Source organism: Pleurodeles waltl, chromosome 10 (assembly GCF_031143425.1).
Source record: "Pleurodeles waltl isolate 20211129_DDA chromosome 10, aPleWal1.hap1.20221129, whole genome shotgun sequence".
Taxonomy (NCBI): domain Eukaryota; kingdom Metazoa; phylum Chordata; class Amphibia; order Caudata; family Salamandridae; genus Pleurodeles; species Pleurodeles waltl.
The window spans coordinates 405888215-405900675 of NC_090449.1; the positions used below are offsets into that span (position 1 = coordinate 405888215).

At 42.4% G+C, this 12461-nt stretch overlaps 1 protein-coding gene across 4 annotated transcripts in view; it reads left to right on the top strand.

Moving 5' to 3' along the window:
* LOC138261570 (cyclin-dependent kinase-like 4) overlaps positions 1–12461 on the top strand; it is a 1634859-nt gene that overhangs the window by 1233076 nt on the left and 389322 nt on the right. For all 4 annotated transcript variants that reach the window (XM_069210650.1, XM_069210649.1, XM_069210648.1 and 1 more), the window contains exon 5: positions 5072–5162. In XM_069210650.1, coding sequence (XP_069066751.1) covers positions 5072–5162 — 91 coding nt within the window. The remainder of the gene's footprint in view (positions 1–5071; positions 5163–12461) is intronic.

The window sequence follows — 12461 nt, forward strand, 5'->3', positions numbered from 1 at the left end:
CAATTCCCGACTCTTGGAAAGCGGCCATTGTTATTCCAATCTTTAAAAAGGGCGACAGATCTCTTCCCTGTAACTATAGACCCATTAGTCTAATTGACTGTGTCCAAAAAGTCTTCTGCCACTGCCTCCTAGGGAAGATAGAAGAATGGATAATTGACCACGATATCCTTAGCCCCCTCCAAGCCGGTTTCCGAAAGAAGATTTCCACCACTGATCAAGCCCTCAGATTCCTATTATTATATTGGAAAACAGTGTTCATCGGTAAAGGCAGCCTTTATGTAGCTTTCGTGGATCTCAAATCTGCTTTTGACCTAGTACCTCGCAACAAACTGTGGGTCACTCTCTCTCGGATGGGAATCCCGGAACACATCCTTGCCATTTTGATACGACTCCACGAGGACAACTACGCACAAGTCAGGTGGGGCAACAAGGGCCAACTTACCGATAGAATCCACGTCTCTAGGGGTGTGCGGCAAGGTTGCGTACTTGCCCCGACCCTCTTTTCCCTGTACATCAACGAAATTGTCCCCTCCCTCCTCAGACTGCAGGCTGACGCACCTTCACTTGGCACACAAAAAATCCCAGTCTTACTCTTTGCCGATGACACTCTCTTGATATCTAAGACCCCTAGTGGTCTAAGGAAACTCCTTGCGTGCTTCGAGCATTTCTGTTCATCCCAGGGACTCGAAATCAACGCAACGAAAACCAAACTAATGACCCTTAATCCCCACAGATCTTTCAAAGGGAAATTTACTCTAGAGGGCTCCTCACTCGAGAAGGTGGGCATTTTCAGCTACCTGGGCATAACACTCACTGACAACATGTCCTGGAAGCCACACATAGGAAAACAAGCCCTTAAATTAAGACAAACAACTGGGGCTCTACTAAAAAACTTCCACCTCTCACACACAAAACCAATTCGCCCAGCATTACAATTATACGAAGCCCAGGCAGTTTCCTCAGCGCTCTACGGGGCTGAACTTTGGGGTTATACCAAAACCCAAGACCTAACCACCGCTGAAAACAACTTCTTAAGAAACCTTGTGTCCCTTCCGCTAAGCACCCCACTGTTCCCTCTTTTCAAGGACCTCGGCATCAAACGCATTGGTCACAAAGCCCGCCTGCGACCTCTGCTGTACTGGCGGCGTCTCTGGACCACTCCGGAACTTGTCATCTTCACCGAAGCTCTACAGGTCATCCTAAAAGCCGACCACCTGCACAGAATCCCCTGGCTACGATCCATCAAGGATTTACTCCACTCTATCGGGCTCGATGATCTCTGGAACTCACCAGCCACGTCAGTCTTTCCCTCGAAAAGCGAACTAAAGAAACTTTACTGGCAAAGGGCCAACAACGAAGACACTCGGGCTGCACTCCACACTACATTATCTTGTGACTTTGCCAACCTAAAAGAGTCATGCAAGTACGAAACTTTTTGGGACCTAATCACGGCCCCAAGGGAAAGGAAACTGTACTTCCAGCTCCGCATTGGAACACTCCCATTAAGACTTTTCACCAGCAGCTGGTCAAACAACGAATCCACCGCATGCCCTGCTTGCAAAGCCCCCGTGGAGAATCTCCCTCACCTCCTTTTTGCATGCCCCGCGTATACTGCCCCCCGTAGGAAATGGCTGGCCCCGGCATGCAGACTACTGGGAGCACGCTGCTCTGCGCTAGCTCTGCGAATCCTCAGATCAGACACCAGACCAACGCTAGTGATCACTATCGCCAAATTCCTCGGAGCTAGTTGGCTTATTAGAGGGAAAACTCTCCTGGACAAAGACTCCAAATAAGACTGTCCCAACATCCTGCAGAGTGCATTTCACTTCATTTCATTTTTTCTAATTTCTTTCCATTTTATTCTATCTCATTTTTATTCCATTTTAACTTTTTATTTATATTTCATTCCCTTTTATCACCATATTTACCTGCAATTTTATTTTATCATGTGCATTTATTTGTATTTATTACTGCTCGCGCTTTTTTGGCTCTTGTAGCCGCAATAAAGCTTCTTTGAATTGAATTGATACGGCAGGGAACGGTTTGGTTTTGGGAAAGGGACCTTGGGATTTTGGCCAGTTCTAATGTGTTCCTTTCAAAACTCACCTGAAGTAGCCAGCATGTTTGAACAACAAATTGCGGAGCGAAGGGGGGGAGTTCTAGAAACCTCCTCTCTGGCTTGTTTAAGGTATATAAGAGACTCAGGATTCACAGTGGGGAGTTTCAGAGAACTCGATTTAGGGTCAGGATGCTGACGCCTGTCGTCCTGTGAGGGTAGATCTCTCTTTCTCTTCACAGTTGATCATGGGGGTCTATGACTTGAAGCTATTGAGAGAAAGATGAAGGAGCAACTGTGCCCCATGGTGACGAATTTTTGCTAATTATTTGCTTTGCATTGTGTATGAATATATTTATCTATATAGGTATTTGTATCTTTATATATATATATATATATATATATATATATATATATATATATATATATATTTGCTGTTTATAGATTAAAGATTCTTTGTAGTTGTTTTCATTTCATTATTGCGCACATTTTAAACGTGCACTTTCGGTTGTACTGACCTTCCTTTACGAGCCTGGCAGAGTGATTAAATAAATGTATTCTTTACACTAATTCCAGAGATTCTTTTCAGTGTGTGTGTAGTTCAGCTCAATCAACAGTAAAGCAAAACAGCTACCCAAGAAGAAGCCCCTGGAAGGTCTGTGGACCCTTTTGACCAGAGCCAAGGGTGCTACCATGGGTTAGCATGTGGAGTGCCTATCGGTAAATCTGTCAGGGACAGCAAACGGCCTCCAATCTTTATTAAATGCTTTTAATATTTTGATGGGAAACCTTTGTTTTAAAATTAACAGAACAAAATCATTTGTGATGAAGAGTAGCCCAAAGTTATCAAAAAGCAAAACATTTGTTCTGGAAGGTGCAGAAATACTTAGGGTTCCTAATTTGTTTTTACCTAGGGGTTCCAATTGATGTCGATTTTATTTCGAAATTTTTAATTAGTGTTCATGTCTTGCAATTTCAAAGAGCGATAGATGCTCTTTTGAAATTTTTGAAGAAGGTGGGGCATAAACCAGTACAGGAAATGCTGACTGTTTTTAAAAGTAAATGTTTTTCTATTGCATCGTTCGTAGCCGGGATGTGGGGCTACACTGATTGTACAAGTCTTCAGGTAGTTGAACACAAGTTCTTAATAAGGCTGTTAGCGGTTCCACAATCTACCCCGGCAGTGTTTTGTCATGACGAAGTAGGCCTGAGGGACATAGCCGACCATATAAGATTGCAACCTGTATTGCTTTGGCTAAACGACTAGCTAAATCCCGAAGCCCATCTGTGTAGATTAGTGATTATGGACTGTCACTGACTCGTCAATAGATATACCTTGGCTCAGATCTGTCAATATCCACACTTTCTCGTCTTGGGGCAGGGGAATATTTCCTGGTCCCGACTCCTTAGTGGGGCAGGCTAAGGAGAGGATTAAGGAGCTATATTGACAATCTATTTATGACTCGAACTTAATTAACGACACAGCTTGAGATTTGGAGAAGCTGCTGTCACAGCCATCACACCCGATGTTATATCTTAACATTATTTCCTCTGAGTGGCATAGGTTTTTACTTACTAGACTATGTTTGAAGACTATACACTATTTATCAGCATTTCCCACTCAAGGCACCTGGTTTAACAAACATCTGCCATGTTATTACAATGGTAAATCACCCCAAAGCACTCGGCACTTTGTCCTTTTCTATAACTTATACATTGTGCCCAGGAGAAGGTTTTTATGTCCTGTACTCTTGCCTATGGGCATTAGGACTAGCCACTTTGCTTATTGTTATTGACATAATCTGGGAAGTGAATGAATAATACAAGCTGTGTTCAATTTTATAAATGCTTCTTTTCGTGTTCGAAATTGTTATTTCTGTAATATGCTTTTTATACTATTATTTATTGTATTTATGAGAATTATGTATGCAATTGATTGTCTTTTATGTTATTTTGAACCAAATAAAGTATTTGAATGAGAATGAAATGAAATCTGTCAGGCTGTGCCACGGGTGTCCATCCACATGTTCACAAACACTGCTACCTTGATTGTTAGGTATGGTGGGAAGGGCACTTTACCAGTCGGTCCTGGGGGACATTTTGGTCAGAGCCATTCGACAGACGCACCACCTTGGGCTGGTCTACTTTAGTGTATAGTCACAATGGGAGGGATCTGCTCTTAGAAGTAACCACATGAAGAACAAGTTACTTACCTTTAGCAATGCTGTTTTCTCGTGGATACTCTAACTGAAGATTCCTCACACTTCCATCCGCTGCCACCCCAAACCCCCCTCACCCCAATCAGTGGAATGTACTATTTTCTCTATATATAAAAAGGTCCCAATTTAGTAATGTGCAAAGTGTAATTTTTGATTACCTATCAACCTCTGCTTTTAACGGCACAGAGTCAAGTGAGAAACTGATGTCAATGAGCAGGTGTGGTGCTTAGATGTGGCTCCGAAATAGCTTCTGGGGCATTACACAGTCGATGTGGAGCTGTATGAATCCACCTACTGCTGGAAATGCTAGGAAAAAACACCTCCAGATCCAGGCCGGCATCTGGGTGTATTCAGAAGGGGAGGAATCTGGGATTAGATAGAGTAACCACCAGAAATAGCATTACTGAAGGTAAGTAACTTGTTTAACTGCCTTTTGGAAACAGAAAACATATTATAAGGAATTGAGGGGAGATACTACTTCTCATGGTGGTGGAGAAGTTACAAATGGGAAAGGGAATTTATTTGAAGGGGCATAAGTGGTTGTCTCAACCCAGAGATAGCCTTAACCTCTGAAGTAAGGTCCTAGTAGAAGAATATTGATAAAATGATGAACAGCAAGTGCAGAATAACCAGTGTTCCAACAGTGAAATATGACTTTGATAAGACTGCAATAAGGAGCAGTGAGTACAATGAAATTGGTGGGGATGCAGTCAAAGGCAGTGTGAGCAGTGTACTGTACTTACATGTCTTGTGATGGTTACAGGTGAACTGACAAGGTTTTTGTTCTGTTTTTCAGTGTATTCACAGGGATGTAAAACCAGAGAATATCCTGCTCACAAAGCAGGGTGTCATCAAGCTCTGTGACTTCGGCTTTGCACGAATTCTCAGTAAGTGGACAACACCATGTGGATACTGCCCCAATTGTGCCAAAACCATGATCTGTGTCGGATATTTCTAAATGTTATAAAGGCTGTCTGAGAGAATATGCTGGGGCTGTCTGGTTTGGTTGCATTCGTACAGTAGGCTTCACCAATGGGGCTGCCAGTTCTTAAGTAGGGTAGATCGGTAGGGGATGGATGGCCCCACATCATTGCATCAATTTTGTGGCTCCCTATAAAATTATGACAATTACTCCCAGTGGCTGCTGTGGTTAGTTGACAACCTATTATGGCAGCTGTCAGAACAATATGAAGAGCCAAAAAATCTAACATATGATTGCCTTACATTAATATAGATTGCTTAATTATCAACCACAGTAGTTCACATAGCAAATATTTTCATATATAAAGCATATTGGATGTACCTTCTGCGCATACTGCACCAGTTCACAAAAGTTACTCTGGTTTGCATGCAGTGTGCTGGTTTGTATACAATAAAATTGTATACAAAGACATTTCTTTGTGTTGTGTATTTGTTGGTGAATCACAGTTAAACCATTGCAGACAGATCAAGGATACTGGCTTATGTGAGAAACCATATGGATTAATTAGTATGTTTTTTAAACACAGCATATTTGTTTATGTTGCCAATAAACAGATTTATATCAACACACACCTGTGTGCCTATTTTGCAATGTTCTATGTAACCCAAAAGCCGGTATGTATGCATAACACAGTAGTATTTGTGCACAATGAGTCAGATGTCATTCATACTATCACCTCACTCTAAATGGCCATTCTTTGAACATTTTAACCTTTAAAATTGGTATTGACGATATCAATAAATATTTTTTCTCTTACTTGATGCTACAACATCTTACAATTTGCATTGCATTTCATGTAATAATGCAAAATGCAATCTTTGTCAAAAAGGCTAGTAGATTTTCCACTTCAAGGTACTAATTTAGAAGGGAACTCTAAATACACTAATATGTGGAAGACTTTAGTTATCTTTGGGAGAATTTGGAGAGCTTCCTGCCAGTGGAGAATCTTCTGAGCACATTACATCTATCATATGTTTGTTTGATGGTACTCCATTAGTGGAAGATCCTGCAACAAAAAAACATACCTTTTACTTAACAAATCTGTGGACTTATTGTAACCAACCATCAGTAAGTTAACCTTTTAATGTATGGTGGGTAAGTATTGGTAGGGGTGGCACATTGCAGACTCTAGAGTAGCCTCCACTTTGTATGTACATTTCTCCCCAAAATGCCTCCTGTGTCCATGGTAGGAGCTGCTTCGATGCACTTCCTATCATTTATATTGTTTCAAAAAACAGACTGCCCCAAAGTGGGATCCATTCTTCAAACATTATATAACAGAGCCACCCTTTGAGCTGGGAGCTATTTCTTAGCACAGAAGGGACATTCCTGGGGTTTTCTGTCTGGGGCCACCATGGTTGACATGGCATACCTGGACCAATAGAATGTTGGTAAGAGTGATGCGACAGGGGCTACCCTTAAGCAGGGCTGCCATCTTTCCAGAAGTATTTTCCAAATTGCAAATCTGGCATTGGCTTTGCCATTTCAAAAATGCATCCCCCCACCTCTGAATAAAACATTGCAACTAAGAGATGAGCAGATGGAATATCTGCCAATTTTTGCTGGGTGTCTCATTACTGCTTCTTATAAACTACCCTCTCAGTAAGTCCCACTTACATTTTGGATTCTTCTTTACTAATAAGGGATCTTCCCAGAAAACCTCTCCATAGACCTACTAGACCTTCTGAAATGAGCTGCATCTCTGCATTTTGAGTAATCTGCTCTTGTACGTTGCTTCTGCGACGAAGAAATTTGGTCCTGTGCCATTAGCAACAGCACATTTCTTTGTCCTCTAATATTTGGGGTTCACAGAGTAGTTATGCAATATTTGTTTCTCAGTTTGGCAAGCATGAACATAGTGGGTTTAAACCACCCATGACAGCTATGTGGGTTATAACTTTGCTCCACAAGCCCTAATCGCTATGAAAGAGGCACCCCAATACATTTCAACAGTGATTCCTTTTATTAGATTCCTGCTTTTGAATAATGACAGCCAAATACACTCCAATCAAAAATCATCCCAGGGCACTGCAAGATACTTGAAATGAGGGAGGTGTGTCTCTCCCCAAACCCTGCACATACCACAAGCCTTATTCTTCTTCTGAGGAGCCAAATAGGGGGTGGGGAATGCTGCTGGTCATCCACCTAGGGGAAAGAAAACATCAATAGTGCTAGGGACTTGTGAATAAGGGTACTAAGACCTGATTTTGAGTTCCATCACCCTGAAGGAGTACCCACCTGCTGAATTTAGAGATGTCCACTGGCCCAGTGGACATCTTTTGCATTGGCAGAAACTACCATCATGGCAGTTCGTGTCAAAGCATTGACATTTTGAGAAACAGCTCTTCAACATAAGCCATATGGCAAACTTTTAAGGTTTTCCTTTTTCATTTAAAAAACTAAATCCCAAAGTAGTGATCTCTGAGTTTTCTCCCGTGGTGTGGGATTAAGTTTGCCGTTTTCACTGGGGCTTACTGCCAGGTTTTACATGGCGATGGCGGGAAGTGATAACCTGCCATTTGTTTGCTCACTCTATAAAAATGGGTGCACAAGTGGCAATTCCTCCAAAGGCCCTTACTAAATTGGGCTGTCAGAAATGTATCCCGGCGGTGGAGATGGAATAGTCTCTGATGTCAACATACTGAAGGTCCACCTGACTCTAAATGAGATGGTAGGACCTTCATTTTGTTGGAGAGGGTACTCCATTGCCTTTGCAATGGAATACTCTCTCTGCCAAACTCTAAATCGAGCCCCAAGTTCCCACAGCAAAAAGCCATACTCTGCAAACTCCTGAGGCAGGTCATCTGGTTCATCATTCTCATGTTCTTGTGATGATTCAATTCTGTATAGTATGAGCTGTTCTTCATCCTGGAGTGACCATCTGTCCACAGAGTGAGCATGAATCCCTTACCTTCTGTTATGATGTAGGTGATCATGGTCGAATGTGGAGTCCTCCTTGTGAAAGCCTTTGGATCTGGCCAGCATCATGTTCCCTTGACAGGACAATTTCTCTGTCCTTCACTGTTCCACATATTCATTTATGCTGTTTCCTACTGTTATTTTGTCCCTGCACCCTCTTTCAGTTACAAAATGCAACAGTGGAGCCTGAGTTATGCAGGTGCATAGTTTTCTTCCAAACAACAGTTTAGCCAAGAGTTTCCCAGTGTTGCAGCGTGGGGTGCCTCAATAGTTCCTCTGGATTTTTAGAATGCCTCTGAAATCATAATTCACATCATGCTGTTAATTAACAATGTATTTTGGGTTTAAATCCTTCCACCCTGCTTTTAACCACAGTGAAGTAATCGTGTGATAGTGAAATCCCATGCATGTTGAAAAATCATTATTGTTTCTTCCACTGAAAGGAGAGCCATTGCTGGACAGTCCAGTTTGTGAAATGCCATAGAAAATACTTCTTGGACACAGAAATCACCACATCAGCTTCCGTGCTAGACGTCAATATGATCTAAGGGAATCTGGAGTATCATCCTTCACTTCCAGGAGCTACTGGCATGGGAAAATAGGTCTACAAAAAAATCATCACCTTCTTTATCCCAGACACTTCCTAGGAGAGTGACTTTTGGAGATGCGCTATAAGCTGGTCTTTCCAAGGACACTTGACAGTCATCCAACATTATCTGACACATTACTGTCAGAAAAGGAACCCATACCTTCTGGCAGAACATTCCTTTTGTGACAACCACTTCAGGATGACCTTAATGTTCCAGTTCAATAAACCCCTTGTGGAGTGTCCTAAGGATTCTTCGGGCAAGTTCCTGTCAGCAGTAGAGACTTGTGGTGATGTGCTAGTTCACCATGTCTATTGCAGAATCACTTTGGTTCCTGAAGAACAATGTCTGTGTGTTTCCTTAATACAAATAGTCCTTCAGACCTAGACCCCTCTCCCTATATACATCTTGGAATTAGAGTTTCTGAAATGGTTATGAGGGCCTGTTAGTCAGCTACAACTGTGAACTGTTGATAAACACTAATGGATGTAAATGCTCTCAAATCCACACCACTGACAGGTTCTCCTCAGGTTATGAGTATGCAGATCCAGGTTTTGTTAGGGAACTGCCAGCATACACTATCATCTGGGCATATGCTTGGTACAGACAACATGATCATGGATCACTTCAATGGTTGTTTGAGATTGGAGAGACAAGTTGAGATACATATTCCTTTTAACTAGGCCTCTCAAGGGCGCACTAACAGAAGGCAAATTCTGGATGTATTCTGCTCAGTAGCTAGCCATACCCAGAAATAATCAGAGTGCGGACAGGTTTTCAGGTGTAAGCACCGGTGTGAGGGCTGCCGCCTTGTCTGTATGTGATCCCATGCCCTCCCTTGGGTATGTGTCGTAAAACCTTAGAGCTGTCTGCCAAAATTAACACTTGTCTTTATTGAAAATGAACTCATCAGTGGCCAGAACATGAAAGATATTCACAAGTGCCTCATCATGTCTGTGTAAAGATTTACCCAACATGAAGACATTTTTCTGTAGTTCCATAACCCTACCCTTTCCATCTCCAAACCAAAGCTAACCTCTTTGTCTGAAATTATTCACTGCCTACCTTTGTATCAGAAAACACTAACCTTGTACTCAAGCTTTAAAGGGAGCAATGCCTTTTTCTGTCTCTCAGCTCATCCACCACTGACACCATACACAAGAATATGAGTGCCAGTGGTAAAAATGGGGAAATAGGAATAACAGACACTATGGCCCTCATTACAACCTTGGCGGTCAGACGAGTCTGACTGCCAAGGTTGTACCACCAGGTGGCCGCCCATGTGGCCGCAAACCTGCCAGCCACATTTGGACATCCCCGCTGGCCCGGCGGGTGGAAACAGAGTTTCCGCCTGCCGGTCCAGCGGGGATGTGGGCCGTAACATTGCAGCCGGCTTCTAAAGGAGCCGGCGGCAATGTGGCGGTTCGGCGGGTTCAGCAGCACCCGTCGCTCTCTTCACTGTTTGCCAGGCAGACAGTGCAAATCGTGACAGGGCTGTTCCTGGGGACCCCTGCACTGCTGATGCTAAGTACATGGGCAGTGCCGGATCCACAGGGGCCCTGCGGCTCCCCTTCCCACCAGACTTTCCATGGCTCTACCACCATAGACAGGCTGGCGGGAAGGGGAGTCATAATCCCTAGGGCAGCGCTGCAAGCAGCGCTGCCCTGGCCGATTCTAACCGCCGGGACAACGATGGCGGAAAACCGCTGGTCCCGGCAGTGTGACCACAGCGCTACCACCGTGGTCAAAATATGGCAAATTGTACCGCCAGCCTGTTGGCGGTACGATCACCAGTTTAACCCTGGCCGTCTTTGACCGCGAGGGTTGTAATGAGGGCCTATGTCAGCAGACACCATGTCACTGAACTCATACATGCCAACCCTTCCGATTCAGGTGGGAGACTACCGATTTCAAGTCCAGCCTTCTGCCTCTTGATTCCTGCATTCAAAAACCTGTTTCTTCTGCCGGCTTCTGCTGACAGGGACTGGTCCTGTGTGATTCGGAATATGCACTGCTGGTTACCTGCTCCTGCAGGCTAGCGCACAACATGTTTGTCAAGCTCACCCTGACTGCCATAGCATTTTCTCAGTGCTCCTGAAAGGTAAGGAAAACATATATATTTGTATTTCTAATATCAAGTCCTGCAGCAAGCCACCTGCAGGTTCCATACATGACCAAAGACCTGATTCAGGTTAATAGGAGAAATACATTCTCCTGATGATTATTTTAAATCTCCAACTTTATCCTTCTAAAGCGTATGCTAAACTCCACCACTCTGGCTCATTACTGCTGCTTGGCACTGAGGTCAGCAGGGCTTAGTGGGGTATCTAAAGGCAATAAGAGGTTTCTATTTTGCAGGCCACTACTGACCTGCCCTAAGTTGGAACAGTGAATGGATATACCTTAGTAACAAGCACATGTACTTTGATGTTGTACTTGTTATTCCTGAAACTAAATGAATGGTTCTATATGTATTTTGGCTATATAATTCGAGCCCACCTATGTGCAGGAGCTGCTATGTGTTTTTTGACATGTGGAATGACTGTTGTGTTGGGCAGCTTTAATTGAAAATTTTAAGATAAAGATTGACTAAAACATACCAGAACAAGAGATGAGTATGTAAAATATGTGTTCAGCAATGTTCTCTCTATAAAATGAATAACTACCTCTAGTCTTGTACCTGAAGTCTTGTAACTGTGCACTCCCTGTAATTCCTAATTTGGCACTTATATAAACATTATTGGAACTCTATCTCACAAAATAATGATAAATGCAATTATATTTGCAACATAGTTTTAACTTAATCCTTCCTATTCAGTCACAGTTATGTCACAGGATAACCTTAAGTGACATTGCTATTCTTACAGTATTAGAAATGTTCAAATACTTCCAAAATTTGTTTCACAACATGATTCAACTTCAGTATACTACTGTGTATTTCCACATTGTGATTTATTAATTGTTTAATTGTAGTTTAACTTGAATTTACAGTTTGCTCTAACGAAGGAATACACAGGAGAAAATAGTCTTGCAGGTTATCCCCAAGGGATCGCTCCCACACAACAAAATCTTCCTACAGATATATGAACTTTTTGGAAAAAAATATAAAAACACATATGCTTGAGAAAAAACTACTCTAACAGCAGGGCATTTTAAAGTGGTTTTCTATTTCCCTTTACTGGACTCTTTTTTGTATGTTACAAGGGAAAAGGGTTGATTAAAAATACTGCATAAAAATGTTAAGCCACCGTTTTAATTCAGTCCAAGGTGGGCGTACTGAAGGAGGTGTGTAGTCTGAAAGTGCATCTAAAAAGCTGTGCCCTGTATAAATACAGGCATGGCCTTATACAAGTTAAAAAGATTCCAGTGACTTACAAAGAACAAGGACAAAGAATAATCAAAATCAGCAGGCAACAAATATATATTTAAAATTTTCTATAACACCATTTGTGATGATGTACTAAATGGATTGATTTACTAAATGGATTGTTAGTAGCTCTTAAAATGTTGCCTCTCGTGACATCACTTCATTCCTGGTGTGTCAGTTATCTCTGTGCCCCTGCTGTAAGGACGTTCTTCAATAAGTGGAATAAACTAATTGAATATCAAGGCAGCTCTGGTATGTGTTAAGTTCAACAATTTTGGTGAGTGAAGAGTAAGGTGTGACAAGCCCAACAATTGTTATGTTCGTCATGGGC